This window comes from Bombina bombina, chromosome 5 (assembly GCF_027579735.1).
Source record: "Bombina bombina isolate aBomBom1 chromosome 5, aBomBom1.pri, whole genome shotgun sequence".
NCBI classification, from domain to species: Eukaryota; Metazoa; Chordata; class Amphibia; order Anura; family Bombinatoridae; genus Bombina; species Bombina bombina.
The window spans coordinates 152,285,448-152,313,334 of NC_069503.1; the positions used below are offsets into that span (position 1 = coordinate 152,285,448).

Genomic DNA, 27,887 nt, shown 5'->3' on the forward strand with positions numbered 1-27,887 from the left:
AAGGGGCTACAGTATCTCACAAAATAGTACACCCCTCACATTTTTGTAAATATTTTATTATAACTTTTTATGTGACAACACTGAAGAAATGACAGTTTGCTACAATGTAAAGTAGTTTGTGTACAGCCTGTATAACAGTGTACATTTGCTGTCCCCTCAAAATAGCTAAACACACAGCCATTAATATCTAAACCGTTGGCAACAAAAGTGAGTACACCCCTAAGGGGAAATGTCCAAATTGGGCCCAATTAGCCATTTTCCCTCCCCGGTGTCATGTGACTTGTTAGTGTTATAAGGTCTAAGGTGTGATTGGGGAGCAGATGTGCTAAATTTGGTGTTATTACTCTCACACTCTCTTACTGGTCACTGGAAGTTCAATATGGCACCTCATGGCAAAGAACTCTCTGAGGATTTGAAAAAAAGAATTGTTGCTCTGCATAAAGATGGCCTAGGCTATAAGAAGATTTCCAAGACCCTGAAACTGAGCTGCAGCACAGTGAGCAAGACCATACAGCGGTTTCACAGGACAGGTTCCACTCAGAACAGGCCTCGCCATGGTCGACCAAAGAAGTTGAGTGCACATGCTCAGCTTCATATCCAGAGGTTGTCTTTGGGAAATAGATGTATGAGTGCTGCCAGCATTGCTGCAGAGGTTGAAGGGGTGGGGGTGGGGGGTCAGTCTGTCAGTGTTCAGATCATACGCCACACACTGCATCAAATTGGTCTGCATGCTGTCGTCCCAGAAGGAAGCCTCTTCTAAAGATTGTGCACAAGAAAGCCCGCAAACAGTTTGCTGAAGACCAGCAGACTAAGGACATGGATTACTGGAACCATGTCCTGTGGTCTGATGAGACCAAGATAAACTTATTTGGTTCAGATGGTGTCAAGCGTGTGTGACGGCAACCAGGTGAGGAGTACAAAGACAAGTGTTTCTTGCCTACAGTCAAGCATGGTGGTGGGAGTGTCATGGTCTGGGCCTGCATGAGTGCTGCCGGCACTCTGGAGCTACAGGTCATTGAGGGAACCATAAATGCTAACATGTACTGTGACATACTTCGGAGACCCCAAACACACCTCTAAGACGACCACTGCCTTTCTAAAGAAGTTGAGGGTAAAGGTGATGGACTGGCCAAGCATGTGTCCAGAACTAAACCCTATTGAGCGTCTGTGGGGGAGCGCAAGGTCTCTAACATCCTCCAGCTCTGTGATGTCGTCATGGAGAAGTGGAAGAGGACTCCAGTGGCAACCTGTAAAGCTCTGGTGAACTCCATGCCCCAAAGGGTTAAGGTAGTGCTGGAAAATAATTGTGGCCACACAAAATATTGACACTTTGGGCCCAATTTGGACATTTCCACTTAGGGGTGTACTCACTTTTGGTACCAACGGTTTAGACATTAATGGCTGTGTGTTGTTATTTTGAGGGGACAGCAAATTTACACTGTTATACAGGCTGTAGACTCGCTACTTTACATTGTAGCAAAGTGTAATTTCTTCAGTGTTGTCACATGAAAAGATATAATAAAATATTTACAAAAGTGCAAGGGGTGTTCTCACTTTGGTGAGATACTGTATATATATATATATATATATATATATATATATATATATATAAATATAGCGCAAAATTTGAGTGCGTAAGAAATAGCTGAACATGTCACTTTACTTAGAAAAAACTATTTTCTAACCAAAGCACAATTTTCCGTTAATTGTTACGCACTCCACTTTTGTGTTAGAAATACATGTAGCCTCTCATTTGATGCCCAAAGGGGTGTACTTTATACAAATGTGTACTTTTTGTACCTTTTTTAACATCCCATGTGGCTAGAGCTTTTTAATTGCAGACATGACAGCTTAAAAAAAGTCTTTTAATTTTTAGGGGTGATGTCTGCAATTAAACAGCTGTAGCCACATGGGAAGTTAAGATACAGTAAATAAAGTGCACATTTTTGGAAAGTACACCCCTTGGTGCATCAAATAAGTGGCTACGTGTATATATAGCACAACATTGGAGTGTGCAATATATAACTAAACAGCGCACTTTTCTCAGAAAACGTTTTTACTTTCTAATGACACAGTGAGTCCACGGATCATCATAATTACTATTGGGGAATATTACTCCTGACCAGCAGGAGGAGGCAAAGAACACCACAGCAAAGCTGTTAAATACCACTCCCCTTACCTACAACCCCTAGTCATTCTCTTTGCTTGTATCAGTTACAAGGAAGGGGTAAAGTTAGGTGTCTGATTCTTCAAGAGTTTGTTATTTTTAAGCAGGACAAGTTTGTTCTTTTCTCTTGTTAAGTGTATCCAGTCCACGGATCATCCATTACTTATGGGATATTAACTCCTCCCCAACAGGAAGTGCAAGAGGATTCACCCAGCAGAGCTGCTATATAGCTCCTCCCCTAACTGCCATTACCAGTCATTCTCTTGCACCCAACGAATAGATAGGATGTGTGAGAGGACTGTGGTGATTATACTTAGTTTCATACCTTCAATCAAAAGTTTGTTATTTTATAATAGCACCGGAGTGTGTTATTCCTTCTCTGGTAGAATTTGAAGAAGAATCTACCTGAGTTTTTCTATGATTTTAGCCGGAGTAGTTAAGATCATATTGCTGTTTCTCGGCCATCTGAGGAGAGGTAAACTTCAGATCAGGGGACAGCGGGCAGATTAATCTGCAAAGAGGTATGTAGCAGCTTATTATTTTCTGACAATGGAATTGATGAGAAAATTCTGCCATACCGATATAATGTAAACTCAGCCTTAAATGCAGTAGCAGCAACTGGTATCAGGCTGTCATGTATGTATATTTTACACTTCAGTATTCTGGGGAATGGCACTTCACTGGAATTATACTGTATGCATAAAACTTTAGCCTAATTTGCAGGGACTAGCAACAGGCTTTTTAATAACACTCAATTTATTAATGTTAAACGTTTTTTGCTGGCATGTAAAATCGTTTAATTTTATGAGGTACTGGGTGAAAAAATGTTTTGGGCACTATTTTTTTCCACTTGGCAGTCGTTTTATTTAATTTATGACAGTTTACTGATCTCTCTCACTGTTATGTGTGAGGGGGAGGGACCTTTTTTGGTGCTTTTGCTACGCATCAAAAAATTCAGTCAGAAATTTATTGTCTTCCCTGCATGATCCGGTTCATCTCTACAGAACTCAGGGGTCTTCAAAACTTGTTTTGAGGGAGGTAATCACTCACAGCAGAGCTGTGAGATTGTAGTTGACTGTGATAAAAAAAAAAAAAAACGTTTATTTCTGTATTTTTTTTTTTTTTTTTTTCTGCTATCAGGGTTAGTTATCCTTTGCTAATGGGAGCAATCCTTTGCTAAAATTGTGTTTTTTTACAAAGATTTGATGCTATAACTTTTCAGTTTATTAATTTTCAACTGTCATAACTTTTTCTGTGCTTCTTATAGGCACAGTACGTTTTCATATTATAGTAAATTACTTGAAAAGTATTTCCAAGTTGCTAGTTTATTTGCTAGTGTGTTAAACATGTCTGATTCAGAGGAAGATATCTGTGCTATATGTGCTAAAGCCAAAGTGGAGCCCAATAGAAATTTATGTACTAACTGTATTGATGCTACTTTAAATAAAAGTCAATCTGTACAAATTGAACATATTTCACCAAACAACGAGGGGAGAGTTATGCCGACTAACTCGCCTCACGTGTCAGTACCTGCATTTCCCGCTCGGGAGGTGCCTGATATTGTAGCGCCGAGTACATCTGGGCGGCCATTACAAATCACATTACAGGATATGGCTACTGTTATGACTGAAGTTTTGGCTAAATTACCAGAACTAAGAGGTAAGCGTGATCACTCTGGGGTGAGAACAGAGTGCACTGATAATATTAGGGCCATGTCAGACACTGCGTCACAATTTGCAGAACATGAGGACGGAGAGCTTCATTCTGCGGGTGACGGTTCTGATCCAAACAAACTGGATTCAGATATTTCAAATTTTAAATTTAAGCTGGAAAACCTCCGTGTATTACTAGGGGAGGTGTTAGCGGCTCTGAATGATTGTAACACAGTTGCAATACCAGAGAAAATGTGTAGGTTGGATAAATATTTTGCGGTACCGGCGAGTACTGACGTTTTTCCTATACCTAAGAGACTTACTGAAATTGTTACTAAGGAGTGGGATAGACCCGGTGTGCCGTTCTCACCCCCTCCGATATTTAGAAAGATGTTTCCAATAGACGCCACCACACGGGACTTATGGCAAACGGTCCCTAAGGTGGAGGGAGCAGTTTCTACTTTAGCTAAGCGTACCACTATCCCGGTGGAGGATAGCTGTGCCTTTTCAGATCCAATGGATAAAAAGTTAGAGGGTTACCTTAAGAAAATGTTTGTTCAACAAGGTTTTATATTGCAACCTCTTGCATGCATTGCGCATGTCACGGCTGCAGCAGCATTTTGGTTTGAGTCTCTGGAAGAGACACTTGAATCAGCTCCATTAGATGAGATTACACACAAGCTTAAAGCCCTTAAGTTAGCTAACTCATTTATTTCAGATGCCGTAGTACATTTAACTAAACTTACGGCTAAGAATTCCGGATTCGCCATTCAGGCACGCAGAGCACTGTGGCTAAAATCCTGGTCAGCTGACGTTACTTCTAAATCTAAATTGCTTAATATACCTTTCAAAGGGCAGACCTTATTCGGGCCCGGGTTGAAAGAAATTATCGCTGACATTACAGGAGGTAAAGGCCATGCCCTGCCTCAAGACAGAGCCAAACCTAAGGCTAGACAGTCTAATTTTCGTTCCTTTCGTAATTTCAAAGCAGGAGCAGCATCAACTTTCTCTGCACCAAAACAGGAAGGAGCTGTTGCTCGCTACAGACAAGGCTGGAGACCTAACCAGTCCTGGAACAAGGGCAAGCAGGCCAGGAAACCTGCTGCTGCCCCTAAGACAGCATGAATTGAGGGCCCCCGATCCGGGAACGGATCTAGTGGGGGGCAGACTTTCTCTCTTCGCCCAGGCTTGGGCAAGAGATGTCCAGGATCCCTGGGCGTTAGAGATCATATCTCAGGGATACCTTCTAGACTTCAAATTCTCTCCCCCAAGAGGGAGATTTCATCTGTCAAGGTTGTCAACAAACCAAATAAAGAAAGAGGCGTTTCTACGCTGCGTACAAGATCTTTTATTAATGGGAGTGATCCATCCGGTTCCGCGGTCGGAACAAGGACAAGGGTTTTACTCAAATCTGTTTGTGGTTCCCAAAAAAGAGGGAACTTTCAGGCCAATCTTGGATTTAAAGATCCTAAACAAATTCCTAAGAGTTCCATCGTTCAAAATGGAAACTATTCGGACAATTTTACCCATGATCCAAAAGGGTCAGTACATGACCACAGTGGATTTAAAGGATGCTTACCTTCACATACCGATTCACAAAGATCATTACCGGTATCTAAGGTTTGCCTTTCTAGACAGGCATTACCAGTTTGTAGCTCTTCCATTCGGATTGGCTACGGCTCCGAGAATCTTCACAAAGGTTCTGTGTGCTCTTCTGGCGGTACTAAGACCGCGAGGAATTGCGGTAGCTCCGTACCTAGACGACATTCTGATACAAGCTTCAAGCTTTCAAACTGCCAAGTCTCATACAGAGTTAGTACTGGCATTTCTAAGGTCGCATGGATGGAAGGTGAACGAAAAGAAGAGTTCTCTCTTTCCACTCACAAGAGTTCCCTTTCTTGGGGACTCTTATAGATTCTGTAGAAATGAAGATTTACCTGACAGAAGACAGGTTAACAAAGCTTCAAAATGCATGCCGTGTCCTTCATTCCATTCAACACCCGTCAGTAGCTCAATGCATGGAGGTGATCGGCTTAATGGTAGCAGCAATGGACATAGTACCCTTTGCACGTCTACATCTCAGACCGCTGCAATTGTGCATGCTAAGTCAGTGGAATGGGGATTACTCAGACTTGTCCCCTACTCTGAATCTGGATCAAGAGACCAGAAATTCTCTTCTATGGTGGCTTTCTCGGCCACATCTGTCCAGGGGGATGCCATTCAGCAGGCCGGACTGGACAATTGTAACAACAGACGCCAGCCTACTAGGTTGGGGCGCTGTCTGGAATTCTCTGAAGGCTCAGGGACAATGGAATCAGGAGGAGAGTCTCCTACCAATAAACATTCTGGAATTGAGAGCAGTTCTCAATGCCCTTCTGGCTTGGCCCCAGTTAACAACTCGGGGGTTCATCAGGTTTCAGTCGGACAACATCACGACTGTAGCTTACATCAACCATCAGGGAGGGACAAGAAGCTCCCTAGCAATGATGGAAGTATCAAAGATAATTCGCTGGGCAGAGTCTCACTCTTGCCACCTGTCAGCAATCCACATCCCGGGAGTGGAGAACTGGGAGGCGGATTTCTTAAGTCGTCAGACTTTTCATCCGGGGGAGTGGGAACTTCATCCGGAGGTCTTTGCCCAAATACTTCGACGTTGGGGCAAACCAGAGATAGATCTCATGGCGTCTCGACAGAACGCCAAGCTTCCTCGTTACGGGTCCAGATCCAGGGATCCGGGAGCGGTTCTGATAGATGCTTTGACAGCACCTTGGACCTTCGGGATGGCTTATGTGTTTCCACCCTTCCCGATGCTTCCTCGATTGATTGCCAGAATCAAACAGGAGAGAGCATCAGTGATTCTAATAACGCCTGCATGGCCACGCAGGACTTGGTATGCAGATCTAGTGGACATGTCATCCTGTCCACCTTGGTCGCTACCTCTGAAACAGGACCTTCTGATCCAGGGTCCTTTCAAACATCAAAATCTAATTTCTCTGAAGCTGACTGCTTGGAAATTGAACGCTTGATTTTATCAAAACGTGGTTTTTCTGAGTCAGTTGATACCTTAATACAGGCTAGGAAGCCTGTTACCAGAAAGATTTACCATAAGATATGGCGCAAATACTTATATTGGTGCGAATCCAAGAGTTACTCATGGAGTAAGGTTAGGATTCCGAGGATATTGTCTTTTCTACAAGAAGGTTTAGAAAAGGGTTTATCCGCTAGTTCCTTAAAGGGACAGATTTCAGCTCTGTCCATTCTTTTACACAAACGTCTGTCAGAAGTTCCGGACGTTCAAGCTTTTTGTCAGGCTTTAGCTAGGATCAAGCCTGTGTTTAAAACTGTTGCTCCACCATGGAGTTTGAACTTAGTTCTTAATGTTTTACAGGGGGTTCCGTTTGAACCCCTTCATTCCATTGATATCAAGTTGTTATCTTGGAAAGTTCTGTTTTTAATGGCGATTTCCTCGGCTCGAAGAGTCTCCGAGTTATCTGCCTTACATTGTGATTCTCCTTATCTGATTTTTCATTCAGACAAGGTAGTTCTGCATACTAAACCTGGGTTCCTACCTAAGGTGGTCACTAACAGGAATATCAATCAAGAGATTGTGGTTACATCTTTGTGTCCTAATCCTTCTTCGAAAAAGGAACGTCTGCTACACAATCTAGATGTAGTCCGTGCCCTGAAATTTTATCTACAGGCAACTAAGGATTTTCGACAAACGTCTTCCCTGTTTGTCGTTTATTCTGGTCAGAGGAGAGGTCAAAAAGCTTCGGCTACCTCTCTCTCCTTTTGGCTTCGTAGCATAATACGGTTAGCCTATGAGACTGCTGGACAGCAGCCTCCTGAAAGAATTACAGCACATTCTACTAGAGCTGTGGCTTCCACTTGGGCCTTTAAGAATGAGGCTTCTGTTGAACAGATTTGCAAGGCTGCAACTTGGTCTTCTCTTCATACTTTTTCCAATTTTTACAAATTTGACACTTTTGCTTCTTCGGAGGCTGTTTTTGGGAGAAAGGTTCTTCAGGCAGTGGTTCCTTCCGTATAAAGAGCCTGCCTGTCCCTCCCGTCATCCGTGTACTTTAGCTTTGGTATTGGTATCCCATAAGTAATGGATGATCCGTGGACTGGATACACTTAACAAGAGAAAACATAATTTATGCTTACCTGATAAATTTATTTCTCTTGTAGTGTATCCAGTCCACGGCCCGCCCTGTCACTTTAAGGCAGGTAATTTTTCCATTAAACTACAGTCACCACTGTACCCTATGGTTTTCCTTTCTCTGCATGTTTTCGGTCGAATGACTGGTAATGGCAGTTAGGGGAGGAGCTATATAGCAGCTCTGCTGGGTGAATCCTCTTGCACTTCCTGTTGGGGAGGAGTTAATATCCCATAAGTAATGGATGATCCGTGGACTGGATACACTACAAGAGAAATAAATTTATCAGGTAAGCATAAATTATGTTTTTTTCGGGGGGGGGTTTAGCTGTAATCCACTTCAGTCTCTTCAGTAGAGCAGTGGTGGCTTTTAAGCTTTGGGGAACTGGGGGGGGGGGTATAATTCCTTCTGTGCCTCCCAAGGTGTGAGCTGCCTTTTTGGTAAAAAGACTATGTAGCTTTACTTAGTCTTTTTATTTATGTATCCACAGGTCCATGCTTGGAAGGAAACCTTTCAAACCTAGTGATCGGCCTTGCTGCCGGGCAGATTTTTATGGAGGTAAGTGCTGTTTTTTTATTTTTCTTAGGGTTCAGAAAATGTTGGCACTTATGGGGTTAATCTTTGGTGAACCTGTTTGTACAGGTTTTATATGTGGGCAGTTTTTTTATGAGGCACTGTGAGAGGACAGTCTGTCATATTGGGTTTAGCAGACGACTTTTATTTTTTGTTTGGCTCTGTTTGTTTGGCTCCTTTCTGGCAATTAGTCTGGGTATTTTTTCTTGTCAGCCTTAGTTTGCTGACAGTTTACTTGACACTTTTTTTTCCTCCCTGTTTTTAGTAATGTTGGCCGGGAGGTGTTTGCATATGCCCACGATGGGCGGAGCTTTGGCGGCGCGAGTTTTGCACGCCCTTTTAGGAGGCAGGGGAAGGAAGTTTGTGTTTGTTCTGTCGCCTCCTGTGCTGGTGTATGTGCGATTGGTCTGAGAGTGAGTAGTAGCAGTGGGAGAGTCCGGATCGTTTTCTGCTACGTTGGGAGTCAGGTAAGCACCTCAGCAAGGCTTATTGAGGTGCATAGGTGCTGCAGGGGTCAATGTTTATAGTTTGTGTATTTTCTGTGGGAATTGTTAAACGTTTGTTTCTTTTAGGGACGGTAACGTTTTAAAATATATATATATATATATATATATTTTTTGCTGCTGCAGTTTTTCTGAAATTTTAATTTCCTGATTTATTCTTTCTTGCTGGTGTTAAGATGGAGCAAGAGGACTTGCAGGATATTACTTGCACTTTATGCCTTTATGCTAATGTGGAGCCGCCTATCCCTTTTTGCTTGTATTGCTGCGCTTACCAGTACGGCTGCATAATGCATATTGGTTTGATGTGTTGTCTGATTCTATTCATCAGGAGAATTCTCTGGAGGAGATTCAGGATAGAATTAAAGCTTTAAAATTGGCCAAATCTTCCGCTTCTTTGCAGGTCGTCAAGTTGGCAGCAAAGATTTCTGGCTTTGCTGTTTTGGCTTGCAGGGCTTTATGGTTAAAGTCCTGGTCTGCGGATGTATCTTCCAAGTCTAAGCTTTTATCAATTCCTTACAAAGTGAAGACTTTGGGCCTGGTTTGGCTGAAATTATTTCTGATATTACTGGTGGGAAGGGGCATTCTCTTCCTCAGGATAAGAGAAATAAGCAGAAACGTCGTCAGAGTAATTTTCGTTCCTTTCGTAACTTCTCTGGTAAGTCTTCCTCTTCCTCCTCCAAGCAGGATCAATCCAAGCCTTCTTGGAGACATAATCAGTCCTGGAGCAAGGGGAAGCAATCTAAGAAGCCTACCGCTGATTCAAAGTCAGCATGAACGGTCTGCCCCCGATCCGGGAATGGATCGTGTGGGGGGCATGCTGTCTTTTTTTGCTCAAGCCTGGGTTCGAAATGTTCCAGATCTTTGGGTGATAGATATTGTGTCCCAGGGATACAGGCTGGAGTTCAAGAATTTTCCTCCCAGGGGCAGGTTTCATCTATCAAGGTTTTCTGTAGACCAGATAAAAAGAAAGGCATTCTTAAGTTGTGTTCAGGATGTTTCCGACATAGGAGTGATCGTTCCTGTTCCAGTTCAGGAGCAGGGACTAGGTTTTTATTCCAATCTGTTTATCGTTCCCAAAAAGGAGGGAACTTTCAGACCCATCCTGGATCTCAAGTGTGTAAACAAATTTCTCAGAGTTCCACCTTTCAAGATGGAAACTATTCAGTAAATTCTTCCTCTGGTTCAAGAGGGTCAATTTATGACTACAGTAGATCTAAAGGATGTTTATCTACATATTCCCATTCACAAGGATCACCACAAGTTTCTGAGATTTGCTTTTCTAGACAAGCACTTTCAGTTTGTGACTCTTCCTTTTGGTATTGCAACAGCTCCCAAGGTGTTTTCAAAGGTTATGGGTGCGTTGCTGGCAGTTCTCAGATTGCAGGGGGTTTGCGGTAGCTCCTTATCTGGACGACATTCTAGTTCAGGCGCCATCTTTTCAGCTAGCAAACTCCCACACGGTGGTGCTGTTGTCTTTTCTGCACTCCCACGGTTGGAAGGTGAATTTAAGAAAAAGTTCCTTGATTCCGGCTACAAGAGTGGTATTCTTGGGAACCATTATAGATTCTCTGGATATGAAGATCTTTTTGACAGAAGCAAGGAAGTCAAAAATGTTCAATTCATGTCTGACTCTTCAGTCATGATAGGTTATTGGTCTGATGGTTTCGGTCATGGACATTGTTCCGTTTGCCCGGTTTCATCTCAGACCTCTGCAGTTATGCCTCCTGAGACAGTGGAACGGGGATTATACGGATCTGTCTCCAAAGATTGTTTTAGATCAGGCAGCAAGAGATTCTCTTCCGTGGTGGTTGTCTTAGGATCTTCTTTCCCAGGGAACCTGTTTTCGCAGGCCTTCCTGGGTGATTGTGACCACGGATGCCAGTCTGCTGGGCTGGGGTGCTGTCTGGGGTTCACTGAAGGTTCAGGGTCTGTGGACTCTGGAAGAATCGGTTCTTCCTATAAATGTTTTAGAGCTGAGGGCAATCTTCAATGCTCTTCTGGCCTGGCCTCAATTGGCTTCTACCCAGTTTATCAGATTCCAGTCAGACAATATAACGTCCGTGGCTTACAGCAATCATCAGGGAAGAACTCGGAGTCCCTTGGCGATGAAGGAGGTAGCCAGGATTATTCAGTGGGCGGAGGCTCACAATTGTTGTCTGTCTGCGATCCACATTCCAGGGGTGGACAAATGGGAAGCGGATTTTCTGAGCAGACAGTCTTTTCATCCGGGGTAGTGGGAACTTCTCCTTTTTTTTTCCAGTTTGATTCTCAAGTGGGATCAACCGGAGTTGGATCTTATGGCATCTCGTCAATATGCCAAGCTTCGGAAGTACGGTTCGAGGTCAAGGGATCCTCAAGCAGTTCTAATAGATGCACTGGCAGTTCCTTGGAAGTTCAGTCTGGCATACGTATTTGCCCTTCTTCCTCGGATTCGACAGGTGAGGGTGTCGGTAATCCTCATTGCTCCGGCGTGGCCTCGCAGGATCTGGTATGCAGATCTGGTGGAGATGTCATCCTTTCCACCTTGGAGTCTTCCGTTGAGGAAGGACCTTCTACTTCAGGGCCCCTTCCTTCATCCAAATCTCGTTTCTCTGAAGCTGACTGCTTGAAGATTGAACGCTTGATTCTATCTAAGCGTGGTTTTTCTGAGTCAGTTATTGAGACTATGATTCAGGCGTGTAAGCCTGTGACTAGGAAGATTTATTACAAGATATGGCGTAAATATCTGTATTGGTGTGAATCTAAGGGCTACTCTTGGAGTAGAGTCAGGATTCCCAGGATTTAGGCTTTTCTCCAGGAGGGTCTGGAGAAGGGTTTATCTGCTAGTACCCTAAAGGGTCAAATTTCTGCTTTTTCTATTTTGTTACATAAGCGTCTAGCGGATGTACCAGACGTTCAGTCTTTTTGTCAGACTTTGGTTAGAATCCGGCCTATGGTTAAGTTTTTGTCTCCTCCTTGGAGTCTTAATTTAGTTTTGTGAGTTCTTCAACAGGCTCTCTTTGAGCCTATGCATTCTTTGGATATTAAGTTGTTAACCTGGAAGGTTTTGTTTTTGGTTGCTATCTCTTCGGCTCGAAGAGTTTCGGAGCTCTCAGCATTGCAGTGTGAAGCTCCTTTTCTTATTTTTCATTCTGATAAGGTAGTATTACGTACTGCATAAGGTTTTCTTCCTAAGGTTGTTTCAGATAAGAATATTAATCAAGAGATTGTTGTTCCTTCTTTGTGTCCTAATCCTTCTTCTCATAAGGAACGTCTGTTGCACAACTTTGATGTAGTTCGTGCTTTGAAATATTATTTACAGGCTACTAAGGATTTTCGCCAGTCTTCTTTATTTATTATCTTTTCTGGGAAGTGTAAGGGTCAGAAAACTACGGCTACTTCGCTTTCTTTTTGGTTGAGGAGTATTATTCGCTTGGCATATGAGACTGCTGGTCAGCAGCCTCCTGAGAAAATCACGGCTCACTCCACGAGGGCTGTTTCTTCTACCTGGGCTTTCAAAAATGGTGCTTCTGTAGATCAGATTTGCAAGGCTGCCACTTGGTCATCTTTACACACTTTTTTTAAATTTTTTAAATTTGTTACTTTTTCTTCAGCTGAGGCTTCTTTTGGGAGAATGATTCTTCAAGCAGTGGTGCCTTCTGTTTAGGCTAACTGTCTTGTCCCTCCCTTATCATCCGTGTCCTCTAGCTTGGGTATTGATTCCCAATAGTAATTATAATGATCCGTGGACTCACCGTGTCATTAGAAAGAAAATTAAATTTATGCTTACTTGATAAATTTGTTTCTTTCTTGACATGGTGAGTCCACAGCCCGCCCTGTATTTTTAGACAGTTTATTTTTACATAAACCTCAGGAATCTCTGCACCTTATATTACTTCCTTTCTCCTTTCCCTTTGGTTGAATGACTGGGGGTTGTGGGTAAGGGGAGTGGTATTTAACAGCTTTGCTGTGGTGCTCTTTGCCTCCTGCTGCTGGTCAGGAGTGATATTCCCCAATTGTAATTGTGATGATCCGTGGACTCACTGTGTCAAGAAAGAAACAAATTTATCAGGTAAGCATAAATTTCATTTTTTAATCAAGTACAATATTTGTGTATTTGTTACATACTCCAGTTTTGAGATATAAATACAATACAATAAACCCTGATCTGATAGACCTGGGAGTGTAGTTTCTAAAAATATATAGTTGCCATATTTTAACTTCCCTGGCGGCTAGAACTGTTTAAATGCCAGTAACAAAATATGAAATTTAAAAACGCTATTTTTGATTATATACTGAATTGACATCCCGGCAATAAAACAGTAGAAAAACACAGTAAAAAGTTCTCAATTTTTTCTTATTTTATTCAGGTTATCTACTACAAATATTTATCCACACATATTTTACAAAAATAAAATTGCATACAGGTAATTATTCAATCAGGAGAAAAAATATACACTTTTTTCTAATGTTTTGCTTTATTTTTCAAACATGATAACAAATACACATGATATATGATATATTTCTCCAACATTGATGTGTCCGGTCCACGGCGTCATCCATTACTTGTGGGAATATTCTCTTCCCCAACAGGAAATGGCAAAGAGCACAGCAAAAGCTGCCCATATAGCCCCTCCTCAGGCTCCGCCCCCCAGTCATTCTCTTTGCCGCTCTGAACAAGTAGCATCTCCACGGAGATGGTGAAGAGTATGTGGTGTTTAGTTGTAGTTTTTTATTCTTCTATCAAGAGTTTGTTATTTTAAAATAGTGCCGGTTTGTAATATTTACTCTAAAACAGAAAGGGATGAAGAGTTCTGTTTAAAAGAGGAGTATGATTTTAGCAGCAGTAACTAAAATCAATTGCTGTTCCCACGCAGGACTGTTGAGCCCAGAGAACTTCAGTTGGGGGGAACAGTTTGCAGACTTTTTCTGCTCAATGTATGACTAGTCCATTTTCTAACAAGACTGTGTAATGCTAGGAGACTGTCATTTTCCCTCTTGGGGATCGGTAAGCCATTTTCTTAGACTCTTAACAGAATGAAGGCTTATTATGGGCTATACACTGGTTGACACTCTTGTGGGCTAAATCGATTGCTTTATTTAAGTTTTTTATGAAGTTTGAAGTGATTTTCTAAACTTTTAGTGTTTGGGAATGTTTTTAGGCGCCAGGCAGTCGTTAAGACACCTTCCCAGTCAGGAAGGGCCTTTCACTATAGTAGGCAGAGCCTCATTTTCGCCCCATAATTGCGCAGTTTCTTTTGGATGCAGTGCATGTAGCTGCATGTGAGAGGGTCTGGTGATCATTGAAAACGTTCCTGGAAGGCTTAATTTGGTATCGTATAACCCCCAAGGACAGGTGAAGTCGCAGCAAATGCTGTGGCTGGGACTGTAGTGGGGTTAAAATTGCTAATTGATTAAACGGCTCCGGTTTCCTCATTTAAGGGGTTAAAAGCTTGAAAATTGGGGTGCATTAAGACAGTGTGGTGAAAATTTGGTAAAGATTGGATATTTCCTTCATAGTTTTTCACATATTCAGAAATAAAGTGTGCTCTGTTTAACATTTAAAGAGACAGTAACGGTTTTGTTTAAAAACGGTTTTTTTTGCATTATTGGCCTGTTTAAGCCTGTCTAACATGTCTGTACCTTCAGATAGAACATGTTCTGTATGTATGGAGGCCAAGGTGGTCCCCCCTTCAAATGTATGTGATAATTGTGCCATGGCGTCCAGACAAAGTAAGGACAGTACTGTCACATTTAATAAGGTTGCCCAAGATGATTCCTCAAATGAAGGTACTGGGGATAGTTCTTCATCCTCTCCTTCTGTGTCAATACCAGTTATGCCCGCGCAGGCGACCCCTAGTACATCTAGCGCACCAATGCTTGTTACTATGCAACAATTAACGGCAGTAATGGATAATTCCATAGCTAATATTTTATCCAAAATGCCAGCATTTCAAAGAAAGCGTGATTGCTCAGTTTTAAATACAGTGGAGCAAGAAGGCGCTGAAGATAATTTATCTGTCATACCCTCACACCAGTCAGAAGTGGCAGTGAGGGAGGGTTTGTCGGAGGGAGAACTTTCTGATTCAGGAAGAATTTCTCAACAGGCAGAACCTGATGTTGTGATGTTTAAATTTAAGTTAGAGCATCTCCGCGCATTACTTAAGGAGGTGCTAACTACACTGGATGATTTTGACTCTTTGGTCATTCCAGAAAAATTGTGCAAGATGGACAAATTCCTAGAGGTCCCGGTGCACCCTGATGCCTTTCCGATACCTAAAAGGGTGGCGGACATAGTGAATAAGGAGTGGGAGAAACCAGGCATACCTTTTGTCCCACCTCCTATATTTAAGAAAATGTTCCCCATGGTCGACCCAAGGAAGGACACATGGCAAACAGTCCCTAAGGTTGAGGGGGCAGTTTCTACGCTAGCCAAACGCACAACTATTCCCATTGAGGACAATTGTGCTTTCAAAGATCCTATGGATAAAAAATTGGAGGGTTTGCTTAAAAAGATTTTTGTTCAGCAAGGTTACCTCCTCCAACCAATTTCGTGCATTATTCCTGTCACTACGGCGGCGTGTTTCTGGTTCGATGAACTAGAAAAGTCGCTCAATAAGGAGACTCCATATGAGGAAGTCATGGACAGAATTCACGCACTTAAGTTAATTCCTTTATTTCTCCAACATTGGTGTGTCCAGTCCACGGCGTCATCCTTACTTGTGCGAATATCTCTTCCCCAACAGGAAATGGCAAAGAGTCCCAGCAAAGCTGGCCACACAGTCCATCCTAGGCTCCGCCCACCCCAGTCATTCTCTTTGCCGTTGCACAGGCAACATCTCCACGGAGATGGTTAAGAGTTTTTTGGTGTTTAAATGTAGTTTTTTATTCTTCTATCAAGAGGGTAATGCCTCACAACCCAAACCAGCCTGGAAACCGATGCAAGGCTGGAACAAGGGTAAGCAGGCCAAGAAGCCTGCTGCTGCTAACAAAACAGCATGAAGGAGTAGCCCCCGATCCGGGACCGGATCTAGTAGGGGGCAGACTCTCTCTCTTTGCTCAGGCTTGGGCAAGAGATGTTCAGGATCCCTGGGCACTAGAAATAGTTTCTCAGGGTTATCTTCTGGAATTCAGGGAACTACCCCCAAGGGGAAGGTTCCACATGTCTCACTTTTCCTTAAACCAAATAAAGAGACAGGCGTTCTTACATTGTGTAGAAGACCTGTTAAAGATGGGAGTGATACACCCAGTTCCAATAAAGGAACAAGGAATGGGATTTTATTCCAATCTGTTCGTAGTTCCCAAAAAAGAGGGAACTTTCAGACCAATTTTGGATTTGAAGATCCTAAACAAATTTCTCAGGGTACCATCGTTCAAGATGGAAACCATTCGAACGATTCTACCCACTATCCAGGAAAGTCAATTTATGACTACCGTGGATCTAAAGGATGCGTACCTACATATTCCTATCCACAAAGAACATCATCAGTTCCTAAGGTTCGCCTTTCTGGACAAACATTACCAGTTTGTGGCTCTCCCATTCGGGTTAGCCACTGCTCCAAGGATTTTCACAAAGGTACTAGGGTCCCTTCTAGCGTTTCTAAGACCGAGGGGCATTGCAGTAGTACCTTACTTGGACGACATTCTAATACAAGCGTCGTCCCTGTCAAAAGCAAAGGCTCATACAAACATCGTTCTGGCCTTTCTCAGATCACACGGATGGAAGGTGAACATAGAAAAAAGTTCTCTGTTTCCGTCAACAAGAGTTCCCTTCTTGGGAACAATAATAGATTCCTTAGAAATGAGGATTTTTCTGACAGAGGTCAGAAAGTCAAAACTTCTAAGCACTTGTCAAGTTCTTCATTCTGTTCCACGTCCTTCCATAGCGCAGTGCATGGAAGTAGTAGGGTTGATGGTTGCAGCAATGGACATAGTTCCTTTTGCACGAATTCATCTAAGACCATTACAACTGTGCATGCTCAAACAGTGGAATGGGGACTATACAGACTTGTCTCCAATGATTCAAGTAGATCAGAAGACCAGAGATTCACTCTGTTGGTGGCTGACCCTGGACCATCTATCCCAGGGAATGAGCTTCCGCAGACCAGAGTGGGTCATTGTCACGACCGACGCCAGTCTAGTGGGCTGGGGCGCGGTCTGGGAATCCCTGAAAGCTCAGGGACTATGGTCTCGGGAAGAGTCTCTTCTCCCGATAAACATTCTGGAACTAAGAGCGATCTTCAATGCTCTCAGGGCTTGGCCTCAGCTAGCAAAGGCCAGATTCATAAGATTCCAATCAGACAACATGACGACCGTTGCGTATATCAATCATCAGGGGGGAACAAGGAGTTCCCTGGCGATGAAGGAAGTGACCAAAATAATTCAATGGGCGGAGGATCACTCCTGCCACCTATCTGCGATCCACATCCCAGGTGTGGAAAACTGGGAAGCGGATTATCTGAGTCGTCAGACATTCCATCCGGGGGAGTGGGAACTCCACCCGGAGATCTTTGCCCAACTAACTCAATTATGGGGCATTCCAGACATGGATCTGATGGCGTCTCGTCAGAACTTCAAGGTTCCTTGCTACGGGTCCAGATCCAGGGATCCCAAGGCGACTCTAGTAGATGCACTAGTAGCACCTTGGACCTTCAACCTAGCTTATGTATTTCCACCGTTTCCTCTCATTCCCAGGCTGGTAGCCAGGATCAAACAGGAGAGGGTCTCGGTGATCTTGATAGCTCCTGCGTGGCCACGCAGGACTTGGTATGCAGACCTGGTGAATATGTCATCGGTTCCACCATGGAAGCTACCTTTGAGACAGGACCTTCTTGTTCAGGGTCCGTTCGAACATCCAAATCTGGTCTCCCTCCAGCTGACGGCATGGAGATTGAACGCTTGATTCTATCAAAGCGTGGGTTTTCAGATTCTGTGATAGATACTCTGGTTCAGGCCAGAAAACCGGTAACTAGAAAGATTTACCATAAAATATGGAAAAGATATATCTGTTGGTGTGAATCCAAAGGATTCCCATGGAATAAGATAAAAATTCCTAAGATTCTCTCCTTTCTACAAGAAGGTTTGGAGAAAGGATTATCTGCAAGTTCTCTAAAGGGACAGATCTCTGCTTTATCTGTCTTACTACACAAAAGACTGGCAGCAGTGCCAGATGTTCAAGCATTTGTTCAGGCTCTGGTTAGGATCAAGCCTGTTTACAGACCTTTGACTCCTCCCTGGAGTTTAAATCTAGTTCTTTCAGTTCTTCAAGGGGTTCCGTTTGAACCTTTACATTCCATAGATATTAAGTTACTATCTTGGAAAGTTTTGTTTTTGGTTGCTATTTCTTCTGCTAGAAGAGTTTCAGAGTTATCTGCTCTGCAGTGTTCTCCGCCCTATCTGGTGTTCCATGCAGATAAGGTGGTTTTGCGTACTAAGCCTGGTTTTCTTCCAAAGGTTGTTTCTAACAAGAATATTAACCAGGAGATAGTTGTACCTTCTTTATGTCCAAATCCAGTTTCAAAGAAGGAACGTTTGTTACACAATTTGGACGTAGTCCGTGCTCTAAAATTCTATTTAGAGGCTACAAAAGATTTCAGACAAACATCTTCTTTGTTTGTTGTCTATTCTGGCAAAAGGAGAGGTCAAAAAGCGACTTCTACCTCTCTTTCCTTTTGGCTTAAAAGCATCATCCGATTGGCTTATGAGACTGCCGGACGGCAGCCTCCTGAAAGAATCACAGCTCACTCCACTAGGGCTGTGGCTTCCACATGGGCCTTCAAGAACGAGGCTTCTGTTGACCAGATATGTAAGGCACCGACTTGGTCTTCACTGCACACTTTTGCCAAATTTTACAAATTTGATACTTTTGCTTCTTCGGAGGCTATTTTTGGGAGAAAGGTTTTGCAAGCCGTGGTGCCTTCCGTTTAGGTAACCTGATTTGCTCCCTCCCTTCATCCATGTCCTAAAGCTTTGGTATTGGTTCCCACAAGTAAGGATGACACCACCGGTGTGTCCGGTCCCCGGCCCGCCTCATTGTCACGACCAACGCCAGTCTATTAGGCTGGGGCGCGGTCTGGGATTCCCTGAAAGCTCAGGGTCTATGGTCTCGGGAAGAGTCTCTTCTCCCGATAAACATCCTGGAACTGAGAGCGATATTCAATGCTCTCCGGGCTTGGCCTCAACTAGCGACGGCCGGATTCATAAGATTCCAGTCAGACAACATGACGACTGTAGCTTACATCAACCATCAGGGAGGAACAAAGAGTTCTTTGGCGATGAAAGAGGTATCCAAGATCATCAAATGGGCGGAGGATCACTCCTGCCATCTATCTGCAATTCACATCCCAGGAGTAGATAACTGGGAGGCGGATTATCTGAGTTGTCAGACTTTCCATCCGGGGGAGTGGGAACTCCACCCGGAGGTCTTTGCCCAGTTAACCCAATTGTGGGGCATTCCAGACATGGATCTGATGGCGTCTCGTCAGAACTTCAAGGTTCCTTGCTACGGGTCCAGATCCAGGGATCCCAAGGCGACTCTAGTGGATGCATTAGTGGCGCCTTGGTCGTTCAACCTAGCTTATGTGTTTCCACCGTTTCCTCTCCTTCCCAGGCTGGTAGCGAGGATCAAACAGGAGAAGGCCTCGGTGATTCTGATAGCTCCTGCGTGGCCACGCAGGACTTGGTATGCAGACCTGGTGAATATGTCATCGGCTCCACCATGGAAGCTACCTTTGAGACAGGATCTTCTAGTACAAGGTCCATTCGAACATCCAAATATAGTTTCTCTGCAACTGACTGCTTGGAAATTGAACGCTTGATTTTATCCAAGCGTGGGTTTTCAAATTCAGTGATAGATACTCTGGTTCAAGCCAGAAAACCTGTGACTAGAAAGATTTACCATAAAATATGGAAAAAATATATCTGTTGGTGTGAATCCAAGGGATTCTCCTGGAGTAAGATTAAAATTCCTAAGATTCTCTCCTTTCTCCAAGAGGGTTTGGATAAAGGGTTGTCAGCGAGTTCTCTAAAAGGACAGATTTCTGCTTTATCTGTTTTGTTACACAAACGACTGGCAGCTGTGCCAGATGTACAAGCTTTTGTACAGGCTTTTGTCAGAATCAAGCCTGTTTATAGACCCATGAATCCTCCTTGGAGTCTAAATTTAGTTCTTTCAGTTCTTCAAGGGGTTCCGTTTGAACCTTTACATTCCATAGATATCAAGTTACTATCTTGGAAAGTTCTGTTTTTGGTTGCTATTTCTTCTGCTAGAAGAGTTTCTGAATTATCTGCTTTGCAGTGTGATCCACCCTATCTGGTGTTTCATTCAGATAAGGTTGTTTTGCGTACTAAACCTGGTTTTCTTCCAAAAGTAGTTTCCAACAAGAATATTAACCAGGAAATAGTTGTTCCTTCTCTGTGTCCGAATCCAGTTTCAAAGAAGGAACGTGTGTTACACAATTTAGATGTGGTCCGTGCTTTAAAGTTCTATTTAGACGCAACAAAGGATTTCAGACAAACTTCATCTTTGTTTGTTGTTTACTCTGGTAAGAGGAGAGGACAAAAAGCTACTGCTACCTCTCTTTCTTTCTGGCTGAAAAGCATCATCCGATTGGCTTATGAGACTGCCGGACGGCAGCCTCCTGAACAAATTACAGCTCACTCTACTACGGCTGTGGCTTCCACATGGGCCTTCAAGAACGAGGCTTCTGTTGATCAGATATGTAAGGCAGCGACTTGGTCTTCTCTGCACACTTTTGCCAAATTCTACAAATTTGATACTTATGCTTCTTCGGAGGCTATTTTTGGGAGAAAGGTTTTGCAAGCCGTGGTGCCTTCCGTTTAGGTAACTTGATTTGCTCCCTCCCTTCATCCGTGTCCTAAAGCTTTGGTATTGGTTCCCACAAGTAATGGATGACGCCGTGGACCGGACACGGACCGGAGAAAACAGAATTTATGCTTACCTGATAAATGACTTTCTCCAACTGTGTGTCCGGTCCACGGCCCGCCCTGGTTTTTTAATCAGGTTTGAAAATTTTCTTTCTCTATACACTACAGTCACCACAGCACCCTATAGTTTCTCCTTTTTTTCTCCTAACCGTCGGTCGAATGACTGGGGGGCGGAGCCTGAGGAGGGGCTATATGCGCAGCTTTTGCTGTGCTCTTTGCCATTTCCTGTTGGGAAGAGAATATTCCCACAAGTAATGGATGACGCCGTGGACCGCACACACCGTTGGAGAAAGTAATTTATCAGGTAAGCATAAATTCTGTTTTTGAATCTGCAGTCTGCTGAAACATACAATAAATAGTTTGTTTAGGTTATTCACACAAAAACAACTTCTAAAAGTGTGTGAATGTGAACTGCAACAAAAAGATCATAACCAGCTTAGCACACGGGTGGGAAATGGCATCAAATGAGGGGCTGCATGTATTGCTAGTACAAATTTGAAATGCGTAAGACATAAATGAACATGTCACTTTGCTTAGAAAAAAATATTTTCTAAGCAAAGCACCATATTCCATGAATATTTGCGCACTCCACTTTTGTGCTAGGAGTACATATAGCCCCTCATTTGATGCGGCAGGGGGTATACTTTCTACAAATGGGAACTTTATGTAAACCTAATTTAAATTTCCAGGTGGCTAGAGCTGTTTAGCTGCAGATAAGGCAACCTTGAAAATCTTATTTAAAAATTGTCTTTAAATATGTAGGAGTGATGTCTACAATTAGACAGCTGTAGCCACCTGGAAATTTAAGATACAGAATACAAGGTACACAGTTTTGGAAAGTACATCCCTTGGTACATCAAATGAGGGGCTGCATGTATTGCTAGCACAAATTTGGAGTGCGTAAGATATAAATGAACATGTTGCTTTGTTTAATTGTTTATTTTATTTTTTACATGTGTGCTATTCGCTTATTTGTTGCACACTTCAGATTTGTGATACAAATAAAACCTCATTTGATGCAGCTGGGTGTGTAGTTTCTAAAAAAATATATAGTTTTGTTGTCATATCTTAACTTCCCAGGCAGCTGAAGCTGTTTAACTGCTGGCAACAATACATTACATTTAAAGATGCTTTTTATTAAGGTCTATCAAATTGACACATCAGCAACAAAATATTACATTTAAGGGTGCTTTTTGTTAAGGTCTATCAAATTGACACATCGGCAATAAAACAGTAAAAAAACACAGTGAAATGTTCTCAATTTCTGCTTATTTTAGATAGGTTACCTACTGCAAATATTTAGCAACACAGGTTTTGATGATAGAGTTTAGAAAAATAAAATTACAAACTAATTTTTATTGAGTGTGGAGTAAAAAAAATACACTTTTTTTATATTTTATGCTTTATTTTTAAAACTTGTTGAGACATACACATATAACAATGGTATATTTGAAATCTGCTAAGTCTGCTGAAAAATAACATTATCTAGTTTGTATAGTTTATTCACACAAACTTTACTTCTAAAAGTGTTTAAACGTGAACTGCAACAAAAAGCTCAAAACCAGCTTAGCACACAGGTGGGAAATGGCTTAGCAACCAAAGGGTTAATCATTTTAATTTAAAGGGACATGAAACCCATTTTTTTCTTTTCATTAATCAGATAGAGCATATTTTTTTTTAAAACTTCCCAATTTACTTCCAATATTTAATTTTCTTTGTTCTCTTGGTATTCCGTATTAAAAAGCATACCCAGATAGGCTCCGGAGCAGCAATGCACTCCTGGGAGCTACCTGTCAATTTCTTGCCGCACATATATGTCTCTTTTCATTGTTGTTTTCAGATAGCTTCCAGTAGTGCATTGCTGCTTCTTCAACAAAGGATACCAATAGAATGATGCAAATTTGATAATAGAAGTAAATTGTGTAAAACTGAATCCTCTGAATAATAAAAGAGCAATTTTGGGTTTCATGTCCCTTTAATACCCTTTAATAATATTTGGTATACTTCTAATTTACTTTGCCTTTAATTCTAGAGCAAAATGTGTTCCGAGCTTCTCTTTAAATTGGTGGTCTATTTACTTTATACTGTACATTTCATAGTTTAATGTTTATTTTACTTAAAAATTTTCCTTTGTAAGTTCTTAAAATGAAAATCAGAACTCTAATTAAATAATTTCTGACAATGAAAAAAAAGAGAAACACTAAAGGGACATAATACTCATATGCTAAATCACTTAAAACTGATGCAGTACAACTGTAAAAAGCTGACAGGAAAATATCACCTGAGCATCTCTATGTAAGAAAGGAAGATATTTTACCTCACAATTTCCTCAGCTCACCAGAGTAAGTGCTGTGTAAAAAGTTATACTTCAACTGCTGTCCAGCTGCAGGTAAAAAAAATGAACTGCAGCCAATCAACATCAACAGTGCTGAGGTCATGAACTCTTTTACTGTGATCTCATGAGATTTCACTTAACTCATGAGATTTCATTGTAAATTTCCCTAAACTGAATAGGGAAATAACATGAGGCTCTCTCCCTTGCCTGTGCCAGGACAGACATACTGATTTGCTGCTTAAAGCCCTTTGCAATGAGGTGTAAATACTTAGGACATTTTGAGGTAAAATATCTTTCTTTTTTACATAGAGATGTTCAGGTGATATTTTCTAGTCAGCTTTTTACAGCTATGCTGCAGCACTTTCAAGTGTTTCAACATTTGTGTATCATGGCCCTTTAAGTAATAATATCTGTGTGTACATAAATAATTTATTTTTTATATTGATGTCTTGCAAATACTTTATGTTCTTTATATGTATTTTTTCAATTTGATTGCAGGAAATTAAAAGAATCCTCTTTGGCTCAACCCTTTGTTGCTTTAGTGAGGAATGGAAAATGCAGAGTTTTACATTTAACAACAAACACCAGTTAAGATATGGCTTTGTACAAAAAAAGGTGAGTAATAGTGTAACTGGTTATCTTTATTTTTTATACCTTAAAGGGAAGGTTGCAGGTTACTGCCTATCTGGTGTTGTGGACCACTTTGCCCACCACCAGAATCACCCAAAGCACATCTTTTTTAGGTGGTCACAAAAACTAGGCAACACGTTCTTGTTTTCCTTTTTAAGAGCCGCACAAACTAGTGGAGAGGGTCTCATGGCCCCTGGGCCGCCAGTTGGCCATCCCTGTTCTAGAACAACTTAAAGTGATGGTAAACTCTCCCCTTTTTAAAATCAGATCCAGAATGTTAGTGATATTTTAGATGGAGTTTCATTAATCAGTTGTAATGCAGTCGCAATAACTTGCTTTTTAATATAGATATGAAATTCAAATATCCCCGCTCTGCCGCCCACCTCACAAGTAAATTTTTCTGTGAGCTAAAGGTTTGAATTGTTGTCCAATCAGCGCTCTCCCCATATGGCACTTTTGTTGTAGCTAGAGCGCTGACTAGACAACAATTCAGTAGTATGCCCACTGCTATTGCATAGAATGTTTTCCCTTTTGCTTTGTTACAGCAAAAGGAAGCAACATAAATAATAATTGTATATTGCAGCAATGTTTTACTTTCAATAATGACATTTTTTTTAAATGTATTTAATGGTTATTTAACCCCTTGCGCCATTTGGAGATAGGTACTACATCACACAATACTTTGCCCAGTGTACTGTTGACTTTGTACCTACGTCCAACACAGTGGGCCCCTCCCGGACACAGATGAGTCTCTTGCGATCCCATCTACCAGCTTAGACAGCGGGAGCCACAACCATCTGCCTTCGGATCGTGCTCTTACCATATGAAGCTAGATCGCCAATCTTTGCAGAGAGTGACACTGTCTGTGTAACTCTCTGTAGTGCTCATTTGTTGGTGCCGAATGAAAGTGGCTGGAGGGAGGCGAGTTGGTGACCCAGCGAGGGGGAGGGGCACCCTATGCTACAGAAATATGGGCTGGAAGGGGGAGGGGGGACCCTACACAACAGAAAAAAATCACTAGTAGGGGGGACCCTTACACTACAGAAAAGTAATCAAAATAAATAATATCTATAATTATGATTATTGGTCCGGGAGGGGCCCACTAGCATCCTCTTCCACGCCTTGCCTAATAGCACCCCCTAAGTTAATCTCAACACCTCTTTCACCTCTTGTGGCTATTAGCACTCCCCTCTGTAATTCCCGCTCCCATAGTCAGTACTGCTCACTTTAGGAATGATTTATATATCACATGTCTTTGGGGTTAACTGATAACTTTGACGTGAGATAACAATATTTAGACTGACAGTTAAGGCTTGGTTAAGGGATGTATGTATGTATTGGGTACTTGTAAAGCGCGGCTAATCACCCGTAAGGGTCTCAAGGCGCTGCTCATTTTATCAACCTCGGAAGGCTGAAAGGCTGAGTGGACCTTGGCGGGGATCGAACCTGCAACCCTTGGGTTGCTACAGAACTCAGCCACAGTTCCTTTGCATGCTGAGCTATCTGCCCGGCTGTGTTTTTTTTTTTTATATTCCTTTAAAGGGACCTAAACCTAACATTTTTCTTTCATGATTCAGATAGAGCACATCATTTTAAATAACTTTACTACTATTATAAAATGTTCTTTGTTTCTTTTGTTGAAAAGCAGGAAGGTAAGCTCAGGAGTGTGCACGTGTTTGCAGCACTGTATAGTAGCAGTTTTTTTTAACAATGTAATACATTAGTAAGAGCACTAGATGGCAGCTCTAGTTCCTGTCTTGTAGTGCTGCAGATATGTGCAAGCTTCCTATCTAGATAGGTCTTCAACAAAAAAATAACAAAGGGAACAAAGCAAATGTGATACCAGAAGTAAATTGGTAACTTTTAAAAAATTGTATTCGCTGACTGAATCATGAAAAAAAAAATGTTGGGTTTCATGTCCCTTTAAGGGTTTTAACTTTTATATAGCTGCAGTATAAATTGTTTTGTTGCCCATAAACGTAAAACAGTGCTAATCATTTTCATTGCTATTACACAATTCTGTATAAATTCCTTCTTTTGAAAATTAAGTAGATCAATAATTATATTTTAAATAAAATGTTGCTACAGCAGGAGATCTTTACTATGTTAGTTGTCAAGGAAAATGAGAAAGAGGGTCTGAGAATTTAGTTCTAACTGATCAATTCGATGTGGGGTTTCACCATGTCTGCTACTAATGTATTACTAAGCAACTGCAACCTAGCATGAGAAGTCATTAAACCTTTTATTAGCTTTTTATTACCCACTTGCTTTTTTAGCTAAAAGAGATATACTTCCCAATTCATGGCTTCACCTTTACAATGTATTAATAATCCACATTATGGGACAGATTATGAGTGGAGCACAAAATTTTGCTTGTGAGTGATATTGGGTTTTTGAGTTTTGTTTGCGTGCAGGTTAAATTGCGCTTGTGTTACAAGTGGAAAGTAAATGTGATCACTTGAGCGCAATTCAAGTTAATGCTCGTCAGGTTAGTGCCAACCCAGAGCTCTGGCTAATTGTTTCACGAAATAAAAAAGTGTCACAAAACACATCAAAAATACATTACAGTTACACTCATAATAACACCATCTAATAAAAATTATATAAAAAAATATTGCACTAAAAAGTTATAAGGTCTTAAAGATATGAGATCTAAGGTGTTAGAAAAAGAAAAAGGGCTTTAACATAGAGACATGTCTAAGTATGTGTGTGTGTGTATATGTATATATATATATATATATATATATATATATATATATATATATATATATATATGTGTGTGTGTGTACATATGCATTTATATGTGTATCTATACATATATATTCACTTCTAACCACATAAATTAGAACATATTCTGCTATGTGAAGAACATTGGAATGTGAAATATTCATATTCTTAAGTTGGGTTAGCGAGAAAGCTATAATTTTCTTGATAAATGGAATGAGTCCACAGCTGCATTCATAACTTTTGGGAATTCAGAACCTGGCCACCAGGAGGAGGCAAAGGCACCCGAGCCATAGGCTTAAATACTCCTCTGCCAACCTCCTGGGACAAAAGGCAAAGAATGACTGGGGGATGATGGAAGTGCGAGAAGTGTCAGCAATTTTCGATAGTCTCCTATGGAGGGTAGTACTCTATGGCATTGGACTGGAGTTTTAAGTAATCCTGTCAGTCTCTCAGTAAGGAGAGAAAGTGATGGCACTACTTAATATAAAGTTAAGTGGGGATGGGCCTAGATTGATCCAAACTTGGCCTTATACACAATGTGAATAGCCCCAAGGTGCTGTGTGTTAACAGACTCTTTTACCAGTACAACTATGAGATAGTTGCAAAAAAAGAATAAACATATAGCACTGAAATCCCACACGATAAATGTGATTAATATAGGATGGTATACATCAACAAAAGAAAATTAAAAATTAAACTTTATGGTTAAAAATGGATACTTTTTAAAATCAACTAGAGAAATTAAGGGCTGTTCATCATATGATATCCTGGGTACAATTACACCAGGACCTGAATGTCATACAATAATATGGGTCAGTGTAATAATGGGGTAAGCAGAATAGAAGACCTATAATATATCTGGTCTCTATAGATTAATGCTATGACTTGGAGATAGAATGGGGTCTCGCGAGGGACGTTCCCAGATTAAATTTGTGTTTGGTGCAAACAATATAAATTTAAGATGTTACAACATGCGTTTATTCTTCCTTACAAAGGTTATTTTCAACTTTAAAATCTCAAGATATATTAGCTGAATTCGACCATACAATTTCCTAAAGTCATTGTATATGTATGTCTATAACAGGGTATTTCTATGATATACTGTCCTGAAAATCCACTATTAGGTAATGAAAATTAGATTGCCCTAGGTAATGAATGTATTTCTACACAAAGCAATTTTGATACAGAGTTTCCAGAAACGTGATCTATTACACG

General features: G+C 41.5%; 1 protein-coding gene across 1 annotated transcript in view; it reads left to right on the forward strand.

The window, feature by feature from the left end:
* Positions 1 to 27,887, forward strand: part of MINDY4 (MINDY lysine 48 deubiquitinase 4) — a 400,337-nt gene that overhangs the window by 131,114 nt on the left and 241,336 nt on the right. The window contains exon 8 of the mRNA XM_053713744.1: positions 23,814 to 23,930. Within this exon, the coding sequence (XP_053569719.1) occupies positions 23,814 to 23,930 (117 nt within the window). The remainder of the gene's footprint in view (positions 1 to 23,813; positions 23,931 to 27,887) is intronic.